The following is a 27,986-nucleotide window of genomic DNA, read 5'->3' as shown; positions in this document are numbered from 1 at the left end:
ACCTCGTACACACGCGGCTCCGCTCCGTTCACCTCGTACACACGCGGCTCCGCTCCGTTCACCTCGTACACACGCGGCTCCGCTCCGTACGCCTCGTACACACGCGGCTCTGCTCCGTACACCTCGTACACACACGGCTCTGCTCCGTACACCTCGTACACACACGGCTCTGCTACATCCACACTGTAAACCCCTCCTGACCCCACACATAAACTTCAGCTCATCCAGCACCATGACAACCAGCACAGCAGAGTCCTGCATCCACTGAGGCCCCTGATCATGTGACCCCTGACTCCTCCCCTCCTGTGACCTCATCACAGCTCCTGTGCGCACAGAGCAGCCATATATGTGGTGGCGGCTCTGCGGGTGGAGGTATGTGGAGACCCCATTTCTGGGCGCACGGGGCATTAACCCCTTCAGCACGGAGACTCTTTTGGGGTCTTGTGTTGCCCCTTTATAAGAATCATAAGGCTTTTGTTCTGTTTCCTGTAATAGATACATACGACCCAACTATGGAGACAGGAAGGGAGGAAACGTATTGTTCTCATAGTACAGGACCCCTTTACTGCCCCACAGTGTAATGCCCCCATTATGCCCCTTATGCAGTATGTATGATGCCCCCACACAGTGTAATGCCCCCATTATGCCCCTTATCCAGGATGTATGATGCCCCCACACAGTGTAATGCCCCCATTATGCCCCTTATGCAGTATGTATGATGCCCCCACAGTGTAATGCCCCCATTATGCCCCTTATGCAGTATGTATGATGCCCCCACACAGTGTAATGCCCCCATTATGCCCCTTATGCAGGATGTATGATGCCCCCACACAGTGTAATGCCCCCATTATGCCCCTTATGCAGGATTTATGATGCCCCCACAGTGTAATGCCCCCATTATGCCCCTTATGTAGTATGTATGATGCCCCCACACCGTGTAATGCCCCTATTATGCCCCTTATGCAGGATGTATGATGCCCCCACAGTGTAATGCCCCTTATGCAGGATGTATGATACCCCCACAGTGTAATGCCCCCATTATGCCCCTTATGCAGTATGTATGATGCCCCCACACAGTGTAATGCCCCCATTATGCCCCTTATGCAGGATGTATGATGCCCCCACAGTGTAATGCCCCCATTATGCCCCTTATGCAGGATGTATGATGCCCCCACACAGTGTAATGCCCCTATTATGCCCCTTATGCAGGATGTATGATGCCCCCACAGTGTAATGCCGCCATTATGCCCCTTATGCAGGATGTATGATGCCCCCACAGTGTAATGCCCCCATTATGCCCCTTATGCAGGATGTATGATGCCCCCACACAGTGTAATGCCCCCATTATGCCCCTTATGCAGTATTTATGATGCCCCCACAGTGTAATGCCCCCATTATGCCCCTTATGCAGTATGTATGATGCCCCCACACAGTGTAATGCCCCCATTATGCCCCTTATGCAGGATGTATGATGCCCCCACAGTGTAATGCCCCCATTATGCCCCTTATGCAGGATGTATGATGCCCCCACACAGTGTAATGCCCCTATTATGCCCCTTATGCAGGATGTATGATGCCCCCATTATGCCCCTTATGCAGGATGTATGATGCCCCCACAGTGTAATGCCCCCATTATGCCCCTTATGCAGTATGTATGATGCCCCCACAGTGTAATGCCCCTATTATGCCCCTTATGCAGTATGTATGATGCCCCCACACAGTGTAATGCCCCCATTATGCCCCTTATGCAGTATGTATGATGCCCCCACACAGTGTAATGCCCCCATTATGCCCCTTATGCAGGATGTATGATGCCCCCACAGTGTAATGCCCCTTATGCAGGATGTATGATGCCCCCACACAGTGTAATGCCCCCATTATGCCCCTTATGCAGTATGTATGATGCCCCCACAGTGTAATGCCCTCATTATGCCCCTTATGCAGGATGTATGATGCCTCCCACAGTGTAATGCCCCCATTATGCCCCTTATGCAGGATGTATGATGCCCCACACAGTGTAATGCCCCCATTATGTCCCTTATACACGATGTATGATGCCCCCCACACAGTGTAATGCCCCCATTATGCCCCTTATGCAGTATGTATGATGCCCCACAGTGTAATGGCCCCATTATGCCCTTATGCAGGATGTATGATGCCCCCACACAGTGTAATGCCCCCATTATGCCCCTTATACAGGATGTATGATGCCCCCACAGTGTAATGCCCCCATTATGCCCCTTATGAAGGATGTATGATGCCCCCACAGTGTAATGCCCCCATTATGCCCCTTATGCAGTATGTATGATGCCCCCACAGTGTAATGCCCCCATTATACCCCTCATGCAGTATGTATGATGCCCCCACAGTGTAATGCCCTCATTATGCCCCTTATGCAGTATGTATGATGCCCCCCACAGTGTAATGCCCCCATTATGCCCCTTATACAGGATGTATGATGCCCCACACAGTGTAATGCCCCCATTATGTCCCTTATACAGGATGTATGATGCCCTCCACACAGTGTAATGACCCCATTATGCCCCTTATACAGTATGTATGATGCCCCACAGTGTAATGCCCCCATTATGCCCCTTATGCAGGATGTATGATGCCCCCACACAGTGTAATGCCCCCATTATGCCCCTTATGCAGGATGTATGATGCCCCCCACACAGTGTAATGCCCCCATTATGCCCCTTATACAGGATGTATGATGCCCCCACAGTGTAATGCCCCCATTATGCCCCTTATGAAGGATGTTTGATGCCCCCACAGTGTAATGCCCCCATTATGCCCCTTATGCAGTATGTATGATGCCCCCACAGTGTAATGCCCCCATTATACCCCTTATGCAGTATGTATGATGCCCCTTATGCAGTATGTATGATGCCCCCCAGAGTGTAATGCCCCCATTATGCCCCTTATGCAGGATGTATGATGCCCCCCACAGTGTAATGCCCCCATTATGTCCCTTATACAGTATGTATGATGCCCCCCACACAGTGTAATGCCCCCACTATGCCCCTTATACAGTATGTATGATGCCCCCCACACAGTGTAATGCCCCCATTATGCCCCTTATGCAGGATGTGTAATGCCCCCATTATGCCCCTTATGCAGGATGTATGATGCCCCCCACACAGTGTAATGCCCCCATTATGCCCCTTATACAGGATGTATGATGCCCCCACAGTGTAATGCCCCCATTATGCCCCTTATGCAGGATGTATGATGCCCCCCACACAGTGTAATGCCCCCATTATGCCCCTTATGCAGGATGTATGATGCCCCCCACACAGTGTAATGCCCCCATTATGCCCCTTATGCAGGATGTATGATGCCCCCACAGTGTAATGCCCCCATTATGCCCCTTATGCAGGATGTATGATGCCCCCACACAATGTAATGCCCCCATTATGCCCCTTATGCAGGATGTATGATGCCCTCGCACAGTGTAATGCCCCCATTATGCCCCTTATGCAGGAAGTATGATGCCCCCGCACAGTGTAATGCCCCATTATGCCCCTTATGCAGGATGTATGATGCCCCCACAGTGTAATGCCCCCATTATGCCCCTTATGCAGTATGTATGATGCCCCCACAGTGTAATGCCCCCATTATGCCCCTTATGCAGGATGTATGATGCCCTCACACAGTGTAATGCCCCCATTATGCCCCTTATGCAGGATGTATGATGCCCTCACACAGTGTAATGCCCCCATTATGCCCCTTATGCAGGAGGTATGATGCCCCCACACAGTGTAATGCCCTATTATGCCCCTTATGCAGGATGTATGATGCCCCCACAGTGTAATGCCCCCATTATGCCCCTTATGCAGGATGTATGATGCCCCCACACAGTGTAATGCCCCCATTATGCCCATTATGCAGGATGTATGATGCCCCACACAGTGTAATGCCCCCATTATGTCCCTTATACACGATGTATGATGCCCCACAGTGTAATGCCCCCATTATGCCCCTTATGCAGGATGTATGATGCCCCCACACAGTGTAATGCCCCCATTATGCCCCTTATGCAGGATGTATGATGCCCCCCACACAGTGTAATGCCCCCATTATGCCCCTTATACAGGATGTATGATGCCCCCACAGTGTAATGCCCCCATTATGCCCCTTATGAAGGATGTATGATGCCCCCATTATGCCCCTTATACAGGATGTATGATGCCCCCACAGTGTAATGCCCCCATTATGCCCCTTATGCAGTATGTATGATGCCCCCACAGTGTAATGCCCCCATTATACCCCTTATGCAGTATGTATGATGCCCCCACAGTGTAATGCCCTCATTATGCCCCTTATGCAGTATGTATGATGCCCCCCACAGTGTAATGCCCCCATTATGCCCCTTATGCAGGATGTATGATGCCCCACACAGTGTAATGCCCCCATTATGTCCCTTATACAGGATGTATGATGCCCCCCACACAGTGTAATGCCCCCATTATGCCCCTTATACAGTATGTATGATGCCCCACAGTGTAATGCCCCCATTATGCCCCTTATGCAGGATGTATGATGCCCCCACACAGTGTAATGCCCCCATTATGCCCCTTATGCAGGATGTATGATGCCCCCCACACAGTGTAATGCCCCCATTATGCCCCTTATACAGGATGTATGATGCCCCCACAGTGTAATGCCCCCATTATGCCCCTTATGAAGCATGTATGATGCCCCCACAGTGTAATGCCCCCATTATGCCCCTTATGAAGCATGTATGATGCCCCCACAGTGTAATGCCCCCATTATGCCCCTTATGCAGTATGTATGATGCCCCCACAGTGTAATGCCCCCATTATACCCCTTATGCAGTATGTATGATGCCCCCACAGTGTAATGTCCCATTATGCCCCTTATGCAGTATGTATGATGCCCCCCACAGTGTAATGCCCCCATTATGCCCCTTATGCAGGATGTATGATGCCCCACACAGTGTAATGCCCCCATTATGTCCCTTATACAGTATGTATGATGCCCCCCACACAGTGTAACGCACCCATTATGCCCCTTATACAGTATGTATGATGCCCCACAGTGTAATGCCCCCATTATGCCCCTTATGCAGGATGTATGATGCCCCCACACAGTGTAATGCCCCCATTATGCCCCTTATGCAGGATGTATGATGCCCCCCACACAGTGTAATGCCCCCATTATGCCCCTTATACAGGATGTATGATGCCCCCACAGTGTAATGCCCCCATTATGCCCCTTTTGCAGGATGTATGATGCCCCCCACACAGTGTAATGCCCCCATTGTGCCCCTTATGCAGGATGTATGATGCCCCCACAGTGTAATGCCCCCATTATGCCCCTTATGCAGGATGTATGATGCCCCCACACAATGTAATGCCCCCATTATGCCCCTGATGCAGGATGTATGATGCCCTCACACAGTGTAATGCCCCCATTATGCCCCTTATACAGGAAGTATGATGCCCCCACACAGTGTAATGCCCCATTATGCCCCTTATGCAGGATGTATGATGCCCCCACAGTGTAATGCCCCCATTATGCCCCTTATGCACTATGTATGATGCCCCCACAGTGTAATGCCCCCATTATGCCCCTTATGCATGATGTATGATGCCCTCACACAGTGTAATGCCCCCATTATGCCCCTTATGCAGGATGTATGATGCCCTCACACAGTGTAATGCCCCCATTATGCCCCTTATGCAGGATGTATGATGCCCCCATTATGCCCCTTATGCAGGATGTATGATGCCCCCACACAGTGTAATGCCCCCGTTATGCCCCTTATGCAGGATGTATGATGCCCCCACACAGTGTAATGCCCCCATTATGCCCCTTATGCAGGATGTATGATGCCCCCCACACAGTGTAATGCCCCCATTATGCCCCTTATACAGGATGTATGATGCCCCCACAGTGTAATGCCCCCATTATGCCCCTTTTGCAGGATGTATGATGCCCCCCACACAGTGTAATGCCCCCATTATGCCCCTTATGCAGGATGTATGATGCCCCCATTATGCCCCTTATGCAGGATGTATGATGCCCCCCACACAGTGTAATGCCCCCATTATGCTCCTTATGCAGGATGCATGATGCCCCACACAGTGTAATGCCCCCATTATGCCCCTTATGCAGGATGTATGATGCTCCCACACAGTGTAATGTCCCATTATACCCCTTATGCAGGATGTATGATGCCCCACACAGTGTAATTCCCCCATTATGCCCCTTATGTAGGATGTATGACGCCCCCATACAGTGTATTGTTCCCATAGTACCGCCATCCCCCCACACAGTATAATCAGAGGCATAACTATGATGGGACCTGTTGCTTGTTGATTTTGACCACCACCCATCCTGATATATACAGTGGGTACGGAAAGTATTCAGACCCCTTTACATTTTTCACTCTTTTTTTCATTGCAGCCATTTGGTAACTTCTAAAAAGGTCATTTTTTCTCATTAAAGTACACTCTGCATCCCATCTTGACTGAAAGAAAAACAAATGTAGAAGTTTTTTCAAATTTATTAAAAAAGAAAAACTGAAATATCTCATGGTCATAAGTATTCAGACCCTTTGCTCAGACACTCATATTTTAGTCCCATGCTGTCCATTTCCTTGTGATCCTCCTTGAGATGGTTCTACTCCTTAATTGGAGGCCAGCTGTGTTTAATTAAACTGATAGGACTTGATTTGGAAAGGCACACACCTGTCTATATAAGACCTCGCAGCTCACAGTGCATGTCAGACCAAATGAGAATCATGAGCTCAAAGGAACTACCCAAGGAGCTCAGAGACAGAATTGTGGCAAGGCACAGATCTGGCCAAGGTTACAAAAGAATTTCTGTAGTACTCAAGGTTCCCAAGAGCACAGTGGCATCCATATTCCTTAAATGTAAGAAGTTTAGGACCACCAGAAGTCTTCCTAGACATGGCTGTCCAGCCAAACTGAGGAATCGTGAGAGAAGAACCTTGGTGAGCGAGGTAAAGAGGAACCCCAAGATCACTTGGCTGAGCTCCAGAGATGCAGTAGGGAGATGGAAGAAAGTTCCACAAAGTCAACTATCACTGCAGCCCTCCACCAGTCGGGCTTTTATGGCTGAGTGGCCCGACGGAGGCCTCTCCGCAGTGCAAAACATATGAAAGCCAGCATAGAGTTTGAACAAAAACACATGAAGGACTCCCAGACTATGAGAAATAAGATTCTCTGGTCTGATGAGACGAAGATAGAATTATCATCAAAAAGTTCTAAGCGGTAGGTGTGGCGAAAACCAGGCACTGCTCATCACCTGCTTAATACAATCCCAACTGTGAAACATGGTGGTGGCAGCATCATGCTATGGGGGTGTTTTTCAGCTGCACGGACAGGATGACTGCTTGCAATTGAAGGAAACATGAATGCGGCCAAGTACATATTCTGGATGAATGCTTCTTCCAGAGTGCTTTGGACCTCAGACTTGGCTGAAGGTTCAACTTCCAACAAGACAATGACCCTAAGCACACAGCTAAAATAACAAAGGAGTGGCTTCAGAACAACTCTGTGACCATTCTTGACTGGCCCAGCCAGAGCCCTGACCTAAGCCCAATTGAGCATCTCTGGAGAGACCTGAAAATGGCTGTCCACCAACGTTCACCATCCAACCTGACGGAAGTGGAGAGGATCTGCATGGAAGAATGGCAGAGGATCCCCAAATACAGGTGTGAAAAACTTGTTGCATCATTCCCAAGAAGACTCATGGCTGTACTAGCTCAAAAGGGGGCTTCTACTCAATACTGAGCAAAGGGTCTGAATACTTATGACCATGTGATATTTCAGTTTTTCTTTTTTATTAAATTTGCAAAAGTTTCTACATTTCTGTTTTTTTTCAGTCAAGATGGGGTGCAGAGTGTACTTTAACCCCTTAAAAGCCCAGGGCGTACTAATACGCACCTGCCCCCTGGGCTTTCAGAGCCAGGTACGTATTAGTGCGCCCTGTTGATTTTGTCCGCACATAGGCTGTGCGGGCGTGATCGCCGCCGGGTGTCAGCTGATTGTCACAGCTGACACCCGGTGTTATGTGCCTGGCACATTAACCCATGCAATGTACGATCAAAGTCGATTGGGGAGGTGATCGCCCATACTCACCTCTCCTGCCGGCGTCCAACACTGTCTGCCGCGGCTTCCCGGATGTTGCCATGTCATAAAAACATCCGGGTCACCAGACAGCAGGAGGATACTTTGGTCATATGCAGTGCACGACCAAAGTATCTTCTGCATCTGCAGCACTGACAGCCTGTATAGCACAGGGATGGTGCTCCATCCCTATGCTATACAGGTGATCAGAGTGAAAAAAGTCCTATTGTGGGAAAAAGTCTAAAAGTAAAAAAAAAATTGTTAAAAAATGAAAAAAAAATTGTAAAAATATTTAAAAAAAAAAAATCAAAAAAATAATCCACCAAAAATAAAAATATAATGTACCCATCAATAAATATTATTATGAAAAAACAACAACAAAACAATAAAAGTACACATATTTGGTATCGCTGCGTCCGGAACGACCTGACCTATAAAACTGTCCCACTAGTTAACCCCTTTAGTGAACACGGTAAAAAAAAAACTAAGCAGAAACCAATGCTTTATCATCATACCGCAAAAACAAAAAATGGAATAACACACGATCAAAAAGACGAATATAAATAAAAATGGTACCGCTGAAAACGTCATCTTGTCCCACAAAAAAGCAAACCGCCATACAGCTCAATCAGCCGAAAAATAAAAAAGTTATAGCTCTCAGAATAAAGCGATGCAAAAAAAAAATTCTATAAAATAGCTTTTATTGTGTAAAAGCGCCAAAACATAGAAAAACTATATAAATGTGGTACCGCTGTAAACGTACTGACCCGAAGAATAAAGCTACCTTATCAATTTTACCACACGCGGAACGGCATAAAAAAATTATAAAAAAAAAAAAACATTTCCTGAATTGTTGTTTTTTGTTTATTCTGCCTCCCAAAAATCGGAATAGAAAGCAATGTGACGTGCCTGAAAATGATACCAATAAATACGTCAACTCATCCCGCAAAAAACAAGCTGTCACATGACTCTGTCGGCCAAAATATAGAAAAATTATAGCTCTCAAAATATGGCGATGCAAAAGCTAGATTTTACAAAAAATGCGTCTTTTAGTGAGTGACAGCTGTCAATCATAAAAACCCGATATGATTCTAGTATCGCTGCAATCGCACCAACCCGAAGAATAAAGTCGTCTAATCACTTATACCACACAAGGAACGGCGCAAAAAACAAACTCTAGGGTTAGGGTTGGGGTTGTATTAGGGTTGGGGGTAAGGTTGGGATATTTAAAAAAAAAATAGATGACGATATGGCGACTAGTGTTGAGCGCAAGTGTTCGCTACTTGAGTTTGCATCGGGTGCTCGGATATGCACATTGCGGGGATTGCTTGCCACATCTAAGCAACAGCTCTGGGAGGGTATTCTGTCCTCATGCAAAACAATTGAAGCAGAAACCATCCAAAACCTGACAAATTCAATAGATAAGAGAGTTCAGAAGCTCCTTTCCAACAAGGGGTCCTATGTGAAAATGTAACATCACCTAGAATAAAGTTTTGAGTTGAAAACTGTTTGATTTCAGTGTGTAATAACCTGCTAATGCTTATAATTTCAAAAATGACCATTTTTTTGTTCTTTATTAAAATGAAAAGGTTGAAAACTCTGCTGTGCATAATAATTTGGAACATGCATTTTGAGTGCAGTTTGAGTGTTTTATTTTTTTTTAAATATACTGTTATCATAGGCAGTTTGTACAAAAACCTTTCAATTGTACTCTAATAGTTATTTGACTGGAAAATTACAATGACTGCAATTCATATAGGTAATTTGGGAAAATCTGAGAAAATATTATTTGCATAATAATTTGGAACACAGTGTAATGCACAGCCCATGGTCCGTACATGTAGTATAATGCACAGCCCATGGTCCGTACATGTAGTATAATGCGCAGCCCATAGTCCGTACATGTAGTGTAATGCACAGCCCATAGTCCGTACATGTAGTGTAATGCACAGCCCATAGTCCGTACATGTAGTGTAATGCACAGCCCATAGTCCGTACATGTAGTGTAATGCACAGCCCATAGTCCGTACATGTAGTGTAATGCACAGCCCATAGTCCGTACATGTAGTGTAATGCACAGCCCATGGTCCGTACATATAGTATAATGTGCAGCCCATAGTCCGTACATGTAGTATAATGCGCAGCCCATGGTCCGTACATGTAGTATAATGCGCAGCCCATGGTCCGTACATGTAGTATAATGCACAGCCCATGGTCCGTACATGTAGTATAATGCACAGCCCATGGGCCGTACATGTAGTATAATGCGCAGCCCATAGTCCGTACATGTAGTATAATGCGCAGCCCATAGTCCGTACATGTAGTATAATGCGCAGCCCATAGTCCGTACATGTAGTGTAATGCACAGCCCATAGTCCGTACATGTAGTATAATGCACAGCCCATGGGCCGTACATGTAGTATAATGCACAGCCCATAGTCCGTACATGTAGTATAATGCACAGCCCATAGTCCGTACATGTAGTATAATGCACAGCCCATAGTCCGTACATGTAGTATAATGCACAGCCCATAGTCCGTACATGTAGTATAATGCACAGCCCATAGTCCGTACATGTAGTGTAATGCACAGCCCATAGTCCATACATGTAGTATAATGCACAGCCCATAGTCCATATGTGGCACCCCAGGGGTCTGGTTTCCACAGTAATAGCAGTATTACGTCTGTGAGCAGGTGGGAGGTCTCCTGGGCAGGAATCCTGAGCATGCCACACCTCCTGCCCAGTCCTGGGAGGGGAAGAACTTCCCCTACATAAACTGGGGCTGAGGCAGGGTTAGAGAGAGGAGTTCCAGACAGAGACGGAGTCTGGTCTGGACACGCAGAAACAGGGACAGATAGACATCAGGAGCTCTGTAGGAGCCAAGGAGAAGCGCCAGGGGCTGGAGCTCTGCAGAGCTTTCCCTGGGAGAAGGTACTAAAACCGGACACAGGAGTCCGAGGCTGTGGGGACTAAGATATACCCAGCAGCAGAATCCATCCGGCAGGGGATTCCAGGTCCTCTGGCCATAAAAGCCCGGAGGCTCAGTCACAACGAAGGGACCAGCACCGCCATCCCAGAGCGGAGGCTAACAGGAGGCCCCAGGTCACCAGCCATACGGGTGAGCACCACACGGTATACCCAGGGACGTGGGCTACTTGTAACCGCCGAAAGCAGGGTAGCCAGGAAGGGTACAGACTAATGGGAAGGCCTACAACTCCACCTGGCCAGGGGAACTCCGGCTTACTCGCAGACTAACCAGGCCCCAACTACTAGCCAGTACTCCCGGGGGAATTTGCCTTGTACCATCAGTAAAGGCCCTGAACTGTACCCTCGCGTCTCCGTGCTTCCTTGTCGCACCGTTAGTGCTGGGACATCCACACCATCACACCCAACATCACCCACATCCGCTGCCCTGGGCGCGGACCGGGTCACCGCCACACGAAGACTACTACCCCCATCGGATCCGGGTATCCCCCGCGCGCACGCGCGCCGCACTACAGCACTGGCCCAGGGGGTGAGTCAACTTTGGCGTAGTCGGCAGGATTACGTGCCCGCAACCACCGGGTACTGCGTGCCTGAAAAAAGAGACTTTTATACTTACCTGTGGTGAAGTTTCCCGCCATCTGGAGCCGATTCCCGCCATCCGACGCCATCTTCTGCCTTCTTCCCGCCATCCGTGGAGTTTTCCCGCCATTGGACGCCATCCTGAGGGCGCCGCGCGGGAAGAAGAGGGGCGTGGACTCCGAAAGCCCGCGAGAACTGAAGCCCCTCCTCACGTCCGGACGTTGCGTAAGGTCCTGGAAGGAGCCCAGCAGACGCCGACGTCATAGGAGCGCGACGGAAGGTCCTCAACCCTGACGATCCACTGCGGAGCCGCGGCCTACGGAAGAGGATCATCGCAAGGTAGGCCACGGTCCACTAGGGGGGAGGAGGATGTCGGATACGGAGGAGAGCTTCACCGCCTCAGCCGCCGCCAGCGCCACCGCTGCTGCGGTCATGCCTTTCACCATGCCCTATATCCCGGGGGCAGCCTGGCTACCCCAGTACTCAGGGGAGTCACATACCCTAAATGACTTCAGAGAAAGGCTGGATAGCCTCTTCCAGGTGTATCCCCTCACGGAGGCGCAAAAAGTGAGCATCCTGGTGGCCCAATTAATCGGGGCAGCTCAAAGGGAGGTAAAGTCCTGGCCACCTGGGAGGAAGAGGACTGTCAGAGACATACTAACCCGGCTGAAAGACACATTTGACACCCGCACCTCAGCCGAAATAAAACTAAGATTTTATGGGTGCAAACAATGGGCACATGAGAGTATAAGAGACTATGCTCTAAACCTACAAGAGGCCCTGAGAGCCATTAAGCAGGCAGACCCTGACAGCGTGGGAAACGAAGATAAGCTGTTGACTGAACAATTCATTGAGGGTCTACTGTGCAATGCCCACCGAACCCAGTTGCGGGCAATGGCCTTACAGGACCCTGACCTGGACTTTGCAAAGTTCAAGGACAGAGCCATCCGGGTGCTCCGAGAACCGGCACCAGGTGGCGCTGTGACCCACAGGCGCCCTGCTATCACTTATCACCAGGAGACGGCGCCCTTGTCTGCAGGGCCTGTGGGAGCTGATGCGCAGGCTTTAAACAGTGACCCGGCTACAGACCTGCACCATCAGGTCCAAGAGCTAACTAAAAGCGTTGCCGCGCTAACGCGAACCGTGCAGTCTTTACAGGTTTCTACTGCAGGGAAGATCGAGCTGGCATCCGGACCGGAGGACATCCCGTGGCGCCGACCAAGGAGGACCCCACCGGCCAGAGGAAGACCCAGCGATCGATACAACGAGGACGGACGACCTATTTGCCGCCGCTGCAATCAACCCGGACATGTGGCAAGGTACTGTCATTTAAACGGGCACAACCTGGGGTAGAGGGCCAACCCCCAGGCATAAGACCATCAGGCCCATCAAACTGGCGTGATAAATACATAGGGGGACGTCCAATCTTGCCTGTGGTACTGGATGGCATTCCTATGAGTGCCCTACTAGACACTGGGTCACAGGTCACCACCATCCCGTACGTGCTCTTCAAGCAGTACTGGAATGATTCGGACATAACCCGCTACCCAGACGACGACCTGAGTATCATCGCCAGCAATGGTCAGCCCGTGCCGCAGGTGGGATTCAAGGAGGTGACCATTAAAATCGGTAAAGTCGAACTGGCGGCACAAGGACTGATTATAGTGGACATAGACCGTCATGAGAGTCACCCTAGAATCACCCTGGGAACCAATGTAATTGAAAATTGTCTTGCAGAGGTGATTCTCATTTTACAGCAGGTTGCCAAGAACGCCAGTTCCGGCCAGCAGCGTGTGCTCCAAAAAGAGATCCGGGCACTGATGAAGCGGCAACAGGTGGAACTATCTGGTGGTGAGATAGGTAGCGTGAGAATGTGTGACCCGTTCCCTATTGCCATGCCCCCAAAAAGTGAGATGATGATTTGGTGCCGGGCAGCTATTGGTCTAAGAGGTAGAGACTACCAAGCAATGGTAGAACCCGTCTACTCAGACAGTAGGCCCACCATTTTGCCAGCACGGGGGGTGGTCGATGTACGCCATGGGAGGGTGCCCGTTCGCATCATAAATATCGGTGAGAGAGAAGTACACCTGCCCCGGTATGCCACGCTAGCTAAATTGTTCACCATAAACCAGAATTCTGTACAGGCCGTGGAACCCTTGCCTCCATCTCAACCAGAGGAAGGTAACGGCTCTAAGAAACCAGTGGAGGACTGGTGTCAGCAACTACATCTGGGTACTGACTCCACTCCCTCACACCAGAAACAAGGAGTCTATCGGGTGGTTCAAGAGTACGAGAGAGTGTTTAGTAAACACCCGTTAGACTTCGGGCGAGTAAAGGGGGTAGAACACCACATCCCCACGGGAGACCATCCTCCCATAAAGGAGAGATACCGACCCGTACCCCCTGCACACTACCAACACGCCAAGGGGATGCTTAGAGACATGAAGGAGGCTAGGGTAATCAGGGACAGCTGTAGCCCCTGGGCAGCTCCACTAGTCTTAGTGAAAAAGAAGGACAACACTATGAGAATGTGTGTAGACTACAGGAAGGTCAACCGTATCACACACAAAGATGCGTACCCGTTACCAAGGATAGAAGAGTCCTTAGCTGCATTAAAATCTGCTGACTTCTTCTCTACTTTGGATCTCACTAGCGGGTACTGGCAGGTTCCTGTAGCAGAGGCAGACCGGGAGAAGACCGCATTCACCACCCCGATGGGTCTCAGCGAATTTAACTGTATGCCGTTCGGGCTCTGCAACGCACCAGGAACCTTCCAACGGTTGATGGAATGCTGTCTGGGACACCGGAACTTCGAGACGGTCCTGTTATACCTGGACGATGTCATCGTCTATTCCAAGACCTACGAGGACCACCTGAAACACCTGGCAGAAGTGTTCGAAGCTCTGTCAAACTACGGCCTAAAGGTGAAACCCTCCAAGTGTCACCTCCTGAAACCAAAGGTGCAATACCTGGGACACGTGGTGAGTGCTGACGGAGTGGCTCCTGACCCTGATAAGATCACCGTGATTAAGGACTGGCCAAGACCCTCCAGCATAAAGGAAGTGCGGCAGTTCCTCGGGTTGGTAGGCTACTACCGAAGATTCATTCCCGGTTTCACCAAAATGGCAGCCCCTATGCAGGACCTCCTGATAGGTCAATTTCGAAAAGCCAAAAACCAGAAGCCGCCCTTCAGGTGGGAAAAGCTGGAAGAGGAGTCCTTTTGCCAGCTGAAGATGGCCCTCACGGGGGATGAAATCCTGGCATATCCAGACTACAGCCAGCCCTTTATCCTCCACATGGACGCAAGTAACATCGGGCTAGGAGCCGTGCTGTCCCAGATCCAGCAAGGAAAAGAACGAGTAATCGCTTACGCTAGCCGAAAGCTACGACCCACCGAAAGGAACCCTGAGAATTATAGCTCATTCAAGCTGGAGTTCCTGGCAGTAGTGTGGGCAGTGACCGAACGTTTCAAGCATTACCTTGCCTCCTCCAAATTCATCGTGTACACGGATAACAACCCGTTGACACACCTGGACACTGCAAGGCTCGGTGCTCTGGAACAGAGATGGATGGCTCGCCTGTCCAACTTTGAATTCACCATCAAATACCGGGCAGGACGCTCAAATGCCAACGCGGATGCCCTGTCTAAAATGCCGAACTTACCGGACGTAGGGGAAGATCCAGAAGATCTGGAAGAAGTTGAGCTCCCTGCGTTCCACCGTCATGGGATTACCCTGTATTCCCACCGGGTGAAGGACAGGCGCTCCGCGACGTTCAATCCCTTGCCCCACTACAACTGGGCGGAGACGCAAGACAGTGATCCTGCAGTCCGTCTGGTGAAGGAAATGCTGACCCAAGCCGATGCCAGTCTGGACCCAGACGCCCCAGAGGAGACTAAGCAACTGTGGAAGGAGAAAAGTAGGCTGTTCCTCTACAGGGAGAAGTTGTGCCGGAGAATGGTTAACTCTCGAACACATGAGTTGACCTGGCAGGTAGTGGTCCCCAGACGAGACACGGCTATGATTCTGGAGGCGTACCACAACGGAGCAGGACATTTCGGGTGGAAGAAGCTGGAGTTCTTATTGTGTGAACGGTTCTACTGGGTAGGCATGAGAGGAGCCATCGAGAGGTGGTGCAGAGACTGTGGACCGTGCCACCTAAGAAGGAAGGACCGTGCCAGCCAGAAGACTCCCTTGCAGCCCATCATCACCCGACAGCCACTGGAATTGGTAGCCCTGGACCATGTGAAACTGGCTCCAAGCAGATCTGGGTATGTCTACGCCCTCACAATCGTAGATCATTACTCCCGGTTCCTGGTGGTGGTCCCGGTCAAGGACTTAACGGCTCAAACAGCAGCTAGAGCCTTCCAGCAGCACTTCTGCCGTCCACACGGGTACCCGGACCAAGTGCTGACAGACCAAGGGCCAGCCTTCGAAGCGGAAGTCTTCCAGGAGTTCTGCAACCTGTATGGCTGCACGAAGATAAGAACAACGCCCTATCACCCACAAACTAATGGACTCTGCGAGAAGATGAACCAGGTGGTGATAGACCTCCTGAAAACATTGCCCCTGGAAGAACGCAGTCTGTGGCCTGAGAAGCTGCCTGATCTGGTGGACCTATACAACCACATCCCTGTAGGTTCTACCAACTGTACCCCGGCTTACCTAATGAGAGCGAGGCCTGGTAAGCTGCCTATCGACCTGGATATGGGAGTCCTGACGCCCGAGGACACCTCGCCAGAGGCAGACTGGGATACAGGACGGCAGCAGCAGTATCGGAAAGTGCAGGAGAGCGTGGAGCGAAGTCTGTCTCAAGCTAGAGAAAGGCAAGAGAAGGCTTATAATCAGTATGCTCCCGCTGTTCCCCTGGTACCTGGAGAGCAGGTCTTGAAGAGGAAAAGACGGCTCCACAAGTTGGACGACCAGTGGGAGAAGGACCCGTACACCGTACTGCCATCAAGCCATGAGAACCCAAAGATTTGCGTGATCAGTAAGGATGGAGGAGAAACCACAGCCGTTGTCTCCAGAGACCACCTGAAGAAGTGTCCCGAGCAGCTGCAAAACCCTGAAGAAGAAGATCAAGAAAACCCTCGACCTGCAGAGGAAAGGGAAGAAATGATCAGGACTGTACTCGGAGACTTCCCCCGGTCTTGGACACAAGTAAACGGTGCTGTCGTGGTACCCGTCCTCACCTTTCTCCAGCCAGCCCCGCAAGTGCCTACAGAAGAACCAGTAGAGCTGGAAGAGCAGCCGGCCCAAGAGGCAGAAGAGTCCACACCAGCAGTACAGGAGGATCAACCCTCTGCTAGTAGTGAGCCTGCCGTGCCCCTAGTGAGCCAAAGAGTGCGCAGAAAGCTGCCCAGTCTGCCCATAACACCTCCTACACCTTGTAGTGCAGGACCAGTTAGTGAGCTCCGTAGGTCCACTAGGGTTACCAGAGGCCAGTTGCCCGTACGTTGGAGAATCTAAGTTGGCTAGTTGCTTTAACTATTTTATGTTTACCTGTTTTTGTTGTAGCCGTTGCTAATTATGTTTTTCAGTTACAGATTTCTTTATATGGACTGACAGGTTATGGACAGTGAGTAACCGGAACTCTGTTGTAAATATGTTTGGAGCGTGACCCAGGAATGGACTAAAGACTGTTGGGGACTCGGGGCGGGACAGACCCCTACCTGGTTACGGCTCCCTGTTCTTTGGTGAAATGGACACCCTTATTGCTTCCCGGTTACGGACACGCCGTGACCATCTCATGTATTTAATTGTTATTGTTTATACCCTGTTATGTTTAGTCCGGGAGTACTAAATTTCACTAGGGGGGAATGTGGCACCCCAGGGGTCTGGTTTCCACAGTAATAGCAGTATTACGTCTGTGAGCAGGTGGGAGGTCTCCTGGGCAGGAATCCTGAGCATGCCACACCTCCTGCCCAGTCCTGGGAGGGGAAGAACTTCCCCTACATAAACTGGGGCTGAGGCAGGGTTAGAGAGAGGAGTTCCAGACAGAGACTGAGTCTGGTCTGGACACGCAGAAACAGGGACAGATAGACATCAGGAGCTCTGTAGGAGCTAATGAGAAGCGCCAGGGGCTGGAGCTGTGCAGAGCTCGCCCTGGGAGAAGGTACTAAAACCGGACACAGGAGTCCGAGGCTGTGGGGACTAAGATATACCCAGCAGCAGAATCCATCCGGCAGGGGATTCCAGGTCCTCTGGCCATAAAAGCCCGGAGGCTCAGTCACAACGAAGGGACCAGCACCGCCATCCCAGAGCGGAGGCTAACAGGAGGCCCCAGGTCACCAGCCATACGGGTGAGCACCACACGGTATACCCAGGGACGTGGGCTACTTGTAACCGCCGAAAGCAGGGTAGCCAGGAAGGGTACAGACTAATGGGAAGGCCTACAACTCCACCTGGCCAGGGGAACTCCGGCTTACTCGCAGACTAACCAGGCCCCAACTACTAGCCAGTACTCCCGGGGGAATTTTCCTTGTACCATCAGTAAAGGCCCTGAACTGTACCCTCGCGTCTCCGTGCTTCCTTGTCGCACCGTTAGTGCTGGGACATCCACACCATCACACCCAACATCACCCACATCCGCTGCCCTGAGGCCATACCTCTCCCGTTGGGGGTTATATCAACATTGCTGCACACCTATACCACCGGCCTCAGCGGTCTGCCCTGCAGCGGCGGTTTCATAACCGCATTCAACGGGTGGCCTAGTCGGACACTAATACCATCATACCAATAACTGCCACTTAGTTTGACCACCCTGGGCGCGGACCGGGTCACCGCCACACGAAGACTACTACCCCGATCGGATCCGGCTTCGGGTATCCCCCGCGCGCCGCACTACAGCACTGGCCCAGGGGGTGAGTCACATACATGTAGTGTAATGCACAGCCCATCCTCTTACATGTAGTATAATGCACAGCCCATAGTCCGTACATGTAGTATAATGCACAGCCCATAGTCCGTACATGTAGTATAATGCACAGCCCATAGTCCATACATGTAGTATAATGCACAGCCCATAGTCCGTACATGTAATATAATGCACAGCCCATAGTCTGTACATGTAGTGTAATGCACAGCCCATAGTCCGTACATGTAGTATAATGCATAGCCCATAGTCCGTACATGTAGTGTAATGCGCAGCCCATAGTCCGTACATGTAGTGTAATGCGCAGCCCATAGTCCGTACATGTAGTGTAATGCACAGCCCATAGTCCGTACATGTAGTATAATGCATAGCCCATAGTCCGTACATGTAGTGTAATGCGCAGCCCATAGTCCGTACATGTAGTATAATGCGCAGCCCATAGTCCGTACATGTAGTATAATACACAGCCCATAGTCCGTACATGTAGTGTAATGCACAGCCCATAGTCCGTACATGTAGTATAATGCACAGCCCATAGTCCGTACATGTAGTGTAATGCACAGCCCATAGTCCGTACATGTAGTGTAATGCACAGCCCATAGTCCGTACATGTAGTATAATGCACAGCCCATAGTCCGCACATGTAGTATAATGCACAGCCCATAGTCCGCACATGTAGTATAATGCACAGCCCATAGTCCGTACATGTAGTATAATGCACAGCCCATAGTCCGTACATGTAGTATAATGCACAGTCCATAGTCCGTACATGTAGTATAATGCGCAGCCCATAGTCCGTACATGTAGTATAATGCACAGCCCATGGTCCGTACATGTAGTATAATGCACAGCCCATAGTCCGTACATGTAGTATAATGCACAGCCCATAGTCCGTACATGTAGTATAGTATAATGCACAGCCCATAGTCCGTACATGTAGTATAGTATAATGCACAGTCCATAGTCCGTACATGTAGTATAATGCGCAGCCCATAGTCCGCACATGTAGTATAATGCACAGCCCATAGTCCGTACATGTAGTATAATGCACAGCCCATAGTCCGTACATGTAGTATAATGCACAGCCCATAGTCCGTACATGTAGTATAATGCACAGCCCATAGTCTTACATGTAGTATAATGCACAGCCCACAGTCATCCATGTAGTATAATGCGCAGCCCATAGTCCGTACATGTAGTATAATGCACAGTCCATAGTCCGTACATGTAGTATAATGCACAGCCCATAGTCCGTACATGTAGTGTAATGCACAGGTCATAGTCCGTACATGTAGTATAATGCACAGCCCATAGTCCGTACATGTAGTGTAATGCACAGCCCATAGTCCGTACATGTAGTGTAATGCACAGCCCATAGTCCGTACATGTAGTATAATGCACAGCCCATAGTCCGTACATGTAGTATAATGCACAGCCCATAGTCCGTACATGTAGTATAATGCACAGCCCATAGTCCGTACATGTAGTATAATGCACAGCCCATAGTCCGTACATGTAGTGTAATGCACAGCCCATAGTCCGTACATGTAGTGTAATGCACAGCCCAGAGTCCGTACATGTAGTATAATGCACAGCCCATGGTCCGTACACGTAGTATAATGCACAGCCCATAGTCCATACATGTAGTATAATGCACAGCCCATGGTCCGTACATGTAGTATAATGCACAGCCCATAGTCCGTACATGTAGTATAATGCACAGCCCATAGTCCGTACATGTAGTATAATGCACAGCCCATAGTCCGTACATGTAGTATAATGCACAGCCCATCCTCTTACATGTAGTATTATGGCCAAGGGCTCCATGTACTCGCTGATTTAAAAAATACCAAAACATTATACTCGCCTTCTCTCCGCTCCTTCGCCGCGCGGTGTCTTTTCTGGAGCTGCCGCTGACTTCAGCTGGAAGTGACAGGAGAGCATGATGTTACTTCCATGCGCCCCTAATGACGTACATGCCGATGTCAGCTGCTGGGCTCTGATTGGTCGGCAGCGTGTATTGTGGCACTAAGCTGAATGTCAGTCCGAGAGCACACATCCAGCTGCAGCAGGGGTTGGTGGTGGCTGGGCCCGGTCACAGGAGCGACTGCGGTCATTAAGCCTCTCAATATAATGCTCTCATAGTACCTCTATTTCCCCACACTGTATAATGTTCCCACAGTACCACCATCTTCCCACATACAGTATAATGTTCCCACAGTACCGCCATCTTCCCACATACAGTATAATGTTCTCACAGTACCGCCATCTACCCACATACAGTATAATGTTCTCACAGTACCGCCATCTACCCACATACAGTATAATGTTCTCACAGTACCGCCATCTACCCACATACAGTATAATGTTCCCACAGTACCGCCATCTACCCACATACAGTATAATGTTCCCACAGTACCGCCATCTTCCCACATACAGTATAATGTTCTCACAGTACCGCCATCTACCCACATACAGTATAATGTTCCCACAGTACCGCCATCTTCCCACATACAGTATAATGTTCTCACAGTACCGCCATCTACCCACATACAGTATAATGTTCTCACAGTACCGCCATCTACCCACATACAGTATAATGTTCTCACAGTACCGCCATCTACCCACATACAGTATAATGTTCCCACAGTACCGCCATCTACCCACATACAGTATAATGTTCCCACAGTACCGCCATCTTCCCACATACAGTATAATGTTCTCACAGTACCGCCATCTACCCACATACAGTATAATGTTCCCACAGTACCGCCATCTACCCACATACAGTATAATGTTCTCACAGTACCGCCATCTACCCACATACAGTATAATGTTCTCACAGTACCGCCATCTACCCACATACAGTATAATGTTCTCACAGTACCACCATCTACCCACATACAGTATAATGTTCCCACAGTACCGCCATCTTCCCACATACAGTATAATGTTCCCACAGTACCGCCATCTACCCACATACAGTATAATGTTCTCACAGTACCGCCATCTACCCACATACAGTATAATGTTCTCACAGTACCGCCATCTACCCACATACAGTATAATGTTCCCACAGTACCGCCATCTTCCCACATACAGTATAATGTTCTCACAGTACCGCCATCTACCCACATACAGTATAATGTTCCCACAGTACCGCCGTCTTCCCACATACAGTATAATGTTCTCACAGTACCGCCATCTACCCACATACAGTATAATGTTGTCACAGTACCGCCATCTACCCACATACAGTATAATGTTGTCACAGTACCGCCATCTTCCCACATACAGTATAATGTTGTCACAGTACCGCCATCTTCCCACATACAGTATAATGTTGTCACAGTACCGCCATCTACCCACATACAGTATAATGTTCCCACAGTACCGCCATCTTCCCACATACAGTATAATGTTCCCACAGTACCGCCATCTACCCACATACAGTATAATGTTCCCACAATACCCCCCCCACATACAGTATAATGTTCCCACAGTACCGCCATCTACCCACATACAGTATAATGTTCCCACAGTACCGCCGTCTTCCCACATACAGTATAATGTTCTCACAGTACCGCCATCTACCCACATACAGTATAATGTTGTCACAGTACCGCCATCTACCCACATACAGTATAATGTTGTCACAGTACCGCCATCTACCCACATACAGTATAATGTTGTCACAGTACCGCCATCTACCCACATACAGTATAATGTTGTCACAGTACCGCCATCTTCCCACATACAGTATAATGTTGTCACAGTACCGCCGTCTTCCCACATACAGTATAATGTTCCCACAGTACCGCCATCTTCCCACATACAGTATAATGTTCCCACAGTACCGCCATCTTCCCACATACAGTATAATGTTCTCACAGTACCGCCGTCTTCCCACATACAGTATAATGTTCTCACAGTACCGCCGTCTTCCCACATACAGTATAATGTTCTCACAGTACCGCCATCTTCCCACATACAGTATAATGTTCCCACAGTACCGCCATCTTCCCACATACAGTATAATGTTCTCACAGTACCGCCATCTTCCCACATACAGTATAATGTTCTCACAATACCACCATCCCCCCCACATACAGTATAATGTTCTCACAGTACCGCCATCTTCCCACATACAGTATAATGTTCCCACAGTACCACCATCTTCCCACATACAGTATAATGTTCCCACAGTACCGCCATCTTCCCACATACAGTATAATGTTCCCACAGTACCGCCATCTACCCACATACAGTATAATGTTCCCACAATACCCCCCCCACATACAGTATAATGTTCCCACAGTACCACCATCTACCCACATACAGTATAATGTTCTCACAGTACCGCCATCTTCCCACATACAGTATAATGTTCTCACAGTACCGCCATCTACCCACATACAGTATAATGTTCTCACAGTACCGCCATCTACCCACATACAGTATAATGTTCTCACAGTACCGCCATCTACCCACATACAGTATAATGTTCCCACAGTACCGCCATCTTCCCACATACAGTATAATGTTCTCACAGTACCGCCATCTACCCACATACAGTATAATGTTCCCACAGTACCGCCATCTACCCACATACAGTATAATGTTCCCACAGTACCGCCGTCTTCCCACATACAGTATAATGTTCTCACAGTACCGCCGTCTACCCACATACAGTATAATGTTGTCACAGTACCGCCGTCTACCCACATACAGTATAATGTTGTCACAGTACCGCCATCTTCCCACATACAGTATAATGTTCTCACAGTACCGCCATCTACCCACATACAGTATAATGTTGTCACAGTACCGCCATCTTCCCACATACAGTATAATGTTCTCACAGTACCGCCATCTACCCACATACAGTATAATGTTCTCACAGTACCGCCATCTACCCACATACAGTATAATGTTCCCACAGTACCGCCATCTTCCCACATACAGTATAATGTTCTCACAGTACCGCCATCTACCCACATACAGTATAATGTTCCCACAGTACCGCCGTCTTCCCACATACAGTATAATGTTCTCACAGTACCGCCGTCTACCCACATACAGTATAATGTTGTCACAGTACCGCCATCTTCCCACATACAGTATAATGTTGTCACAGTACCGCCATCTTCCCACATACAGTATAATGTTCCCACAGTACCGCCGTCTTCCCACATACAGTATAATGTTCCCACAGTACCGCCGTCTTCCCACATACAGTATAATGTTCTCACAGTACCGCCGTCTTCCCACATACAGTATAATGTTCTCACAGTACCGCCGTCTTCCCACATACAGTATAATGTTCCCACAGTACCGCCATCTTCCCACATACAGTATAATGTTCTCACAGTACCGCCATCTTCCCACATACAGTATAATGTTCTCACAATACCGCCATCCCCCCTACATACAGTATAATGTTCTCACAGTACCGCCATCTTCCCACATACAGTATAATGTTCCCACAGTACCACCATCTTCCCACATACAGTATAATGTTCCCACAGTACCGCCATCTTCCCACATACAGTATAATGTTCTCACAGTACCGCCATCTACCCACATACAGTATAATGTTCCCACAGTACCGCCATCTTCCCACATACAGTATAATGTTCTCACAGTACCGCCATCTACCCACATACAGTATAATGTTCCCACAGTACCGCCGTCTTCCCACATACAGTATAATGTTCTCACAGTACCGCCATCTACCCACATACAGTATAATGTTCTCACAGTACCGCCATCTACCCACATACAGTATAATGTTGTCACAGTACCGCCATCTACCCACATACAGTATAATGTTGTCACAGTACCGCCATCTTCCCACATACAGTATAATGTTGTCACAGTACCGCCATCTTCCCACATACAGTATAATGTTCTCACAATACCACCATCCCCCCCACATATAGTATAATGTTCTCACAGTACCGCCATCTTCCCACATACAGTATAATGTTCCCACAGTACCACCATCTTCCCACATACAGTATAATGTTCCCACAGTACCGCCATCTTCCCACATACAGTATAATGTTCCCACAGTACCGCCATCTACCCACATACAGTATAATGTTCCCACAATACCCCCCCCACATACAGTATAATGTTCCCACAGTACCACCATCTACCCACATACAGTATAATGTTCTCACAGTACCGCCATCTTCCCACATACAGTATAATGTTCTCACAGTACCGCCATCTTCCCACATACAGTATAATGTTCTCACAATACCGCCATCCCCCCCACATACAGTATAATGTTCTCACAGTACCGCCATCTTCCCACATACAGTATAATGTTCCCACAGTACCGCCATCTTCCCACATACAGTATAATGTTCCCACAGTACCGCCATCTTCCCACATACAGTATAATGTTCTCACAGTACCGCCATCTTCCCACATACAGTATAATGTTCCCACAGTACCACCATCTTCCCACATACAGTATAATGTTCCCACAGTACCGCCATCTTCCCACATACAGTATAATGTGCCCACAGTACCGCCATCTACCCACATACAGTATAATGTTCCCACAATACCCCCCCCACATACAGTATAATGTTCCCACAGTACCACCATCTACGCACATACAGTATAATGTTCTCACAGTACCGCCATCTACCCACATACAGTATAATGTTCTCACAGTACCGCCATCTACCCACATACAGTATAATGTTGTCACAGTACCACCATCTTCCCACATACAGTATAATGTTCTCACAGTACCGCCATCTACCCACATACAGTATAATGTTCTCACAGTACCGCCATCTTCCCACATACAGTATAATGTTCTCACAGTACCGCCATCTACCCACATACAGTATAATGTTCTCACAGTACCGCCATCTACCCACATACAGTATAATGTTCTCACAGTACCGCCATCTACCCACATACAGTATAATGTTCCCACAATACCCCCCCCACATACAGTATAATGTTCCCACAGTACCGCCATCTTCCCACATACAGTATAATGTTCTCACAGTACCGCCATCTTCCCACATACAGTATAATGTTCTCACAGTACCGCCATCTTCCCACATACAGTATAATGTTCCCACAGTACCGCCATCTTCCCACATACAGTATAATGTTCTCACAGTACCGCCATCTTCCCACATACAGTATAATGTTCTCACAGTACCGCCATCTACCCACATACAGTATAATGTTCTCACAGTACCGCCATCTTCCCACATACAGTATAATGTTCCCACAGTACCGCAATCTTCCCACATACAGTATAATGTTGTCACAGTACCGCCATCTACCCACATACAGTATAATGTTCCCACAATACCCCCCCACATACAGTATAATGTTCTCACAGTACCGCAATCTTCCCACATACAGTATAATGTTGTCACAGTGCCGCCATCTACCCACATACAGTATAATGTTCCCACAATACCCCCCCCACATACAGTATAATGTTCCCACAGTACCGCCATCTTCCCACATACAGTATAATGTTCTCACAGTTCCGCCATCTTCCCACATACAGTATAATGTTCTCACAGTACCGCCATCTACCCACATACAGTATAATGTTCTCACAGTACCGCCATCTACCCACATACAGTATAATGTTCCCACAGTACCGCCATCTTCCCACATACAGTATAATGTTCTCACAGTACCGCCATCTACCCACATACAGTATAATGTTGTCACAGTACCGCCATCTTCCCACATACAGTATAATGTTGTCACAGTACCGCCATCTACCCACATACAGTATAATGTTCTCACAGTACCGCCATCTACCCACATACAGTATAATGTTCTCACAGTACCGCCATCTACCCACATACAGTATAATGTTCTCACAGTACCGCCATCTTCCCACATACAGTATAATGTTGTCACAGTGCCGCCATCTTCCCACATACAGTATAATGTTGTCACAGTCCTGCCATCCCCCACATACAGTATAATGTTGTCACAGTACCGCCATCTACCCACATACAGTATAATGTTGTCACAGTGCCGCCATCCCCTAATTTTATTTTATGTATTAACACTTGGTTTTCTTTTTTTGGTGTTTTTCATGTAATATATGGAAACCTCCAGGAAAATGCTAAAAGAAACATAATATCCATGAAAAAAAAACACTGTACATGGAGACATTCGCATCAAATAACTCCTGTCTGTGTTCTTACAAACCAGCTCTTATAAATGAGATCTAACGTGATAAAAGATTACAACCTGGGAAAGACGGGAAACATTCATGTGGACAGTCGGTGGTGATGTAGTCAGGGGCGGACTGTGGCCAAATTTGTTTCTAGAGCCGCATTAGAAGATGTAGATGTCGTCCTCATCATGAAGTTGTTATTTCTCATGTCACGTGTAATGTATATGACGAGAATTAGCGTTATGGAAGATGAGTCTATAAGAAACGTATTCAGCTGCAGACTCCGAGGAACAAACTGCTTGTTGTCTGTGGCCTAAAATATATAGGTTTTATTAGTACGTCAGGGACAAAAGCAGAATGTTGTAAAATAATAAAAATACCATTGCTGCTTGGGTTTCTGGGTGATTCTTACTGAAGCAGTGGCCAACTTAGTCAGTGATTGGAAGTATGGAGGAGATGTCTAAGTCAGCAATTCAACTCCATAAAAGACTAGAGAATACAACATCTACACATCTTCTGATATATTTCCCTTATTATCTCCAGTAATTGTATTATTACACAGGATTCTTTATGATTTTACATCGGCTCATCTTCTTCTCATTCAGGTCTCTACAATATCGGATTCTCTCAGTGAAGATCTTCTATATAAGAGAATTTTTCTAAATCACCTATCAAGGATGGATATGGACAGAGACGAGATGGCGGAGAGGATATTACACCTCACCCTAGAGATCCTCTTCCGGCTTACTGGAGAGGTGAGAGATTCTGATGACGTCACATTACATCATTCTTATCTATGGGAATAACAGATGGACAGAACTGGAGAGGTGAGGACTCTGGAAATGTCTGTAGTGAGATTTAGTAATGTGTCTCTCCATAACCAGGATTACACAGTAGTGAAGAAGACCTCTAGTGAGCGCTGCCAGGACCCTGTGTCTGAGGGACGGGGAAGACCCCTGAGCCCAATCACGAGGCCTCCACCTCACCCCCTGATACATGAGGACATCAATGACCAGAAGATCCTAGAACTCACCTACAAGATGATTGAGCTGCTGACTGGAGAGGTGACACTGCTGGGAATGCTGGGACATTATACAGTAATGCTATGAAGGGATCGGGGGGATGACGATATCATTGTATGTGTCAGGTTCCTATAAGGTGTCAGGATGTCGCCGTCTATTTCTCCATGGAGGAGTGGGAGTATTTAGAAGGACACAAAGATCTGTACAAGGACGTCATG

At 48.4% G+C, this 27,986-nt stretch overlaps 1 protein-coding gene across 1 annotated transcript; it reads left to right on the top strand.

The window, feature by feature from the left end:
* The first annotated feature begins 320 nt into the window (after positions 1-320).
* On the top strand, positions 321-27,855 carry LOC141182903 (oocyte zinc finger protein XlCOF29-like). Its single transcript, XM_073661015.1, has 3 exons — positions 321-372; positions 27,352-27,501; positions 27,631-27,855. The coding sequence occupies exons 2-3, from the start codon at positions 27,424-27,426 to the stop codon at positions 27,853-27,855; spliced, it is 303 nt and encodes a 100-aa protein (XP_073517116.1). The 5' UTR covers positions 321-372; positions 27,352-27,423.
* The last annotated feature ends 131 nt before the right edge of the window (positions 27,856-27,986 follow it).

The sequence above is a fragment of the Phyllobates terribilis genome, unplaced genomic scaffold (assembly GCF_046119375.1).
Source record: "Phyllobates terribilis strain yellow unplaced genomic scaffold, ASM4611937v1 Scaffold_36__1_contigs__length_13169755, whole genome shotgun sequence".
Classification (NCBI taxonomy): Eukaryota; Metazoa; Chordata; class Amphibia; order Anura; family Dendrobatidae; genus Phyllobates; species Phyllobates terribilis.
Note: the sequence above shows the minus strand (reverse complement) of the source record. Positions and strands in the feature narration are given on the sequence as shown.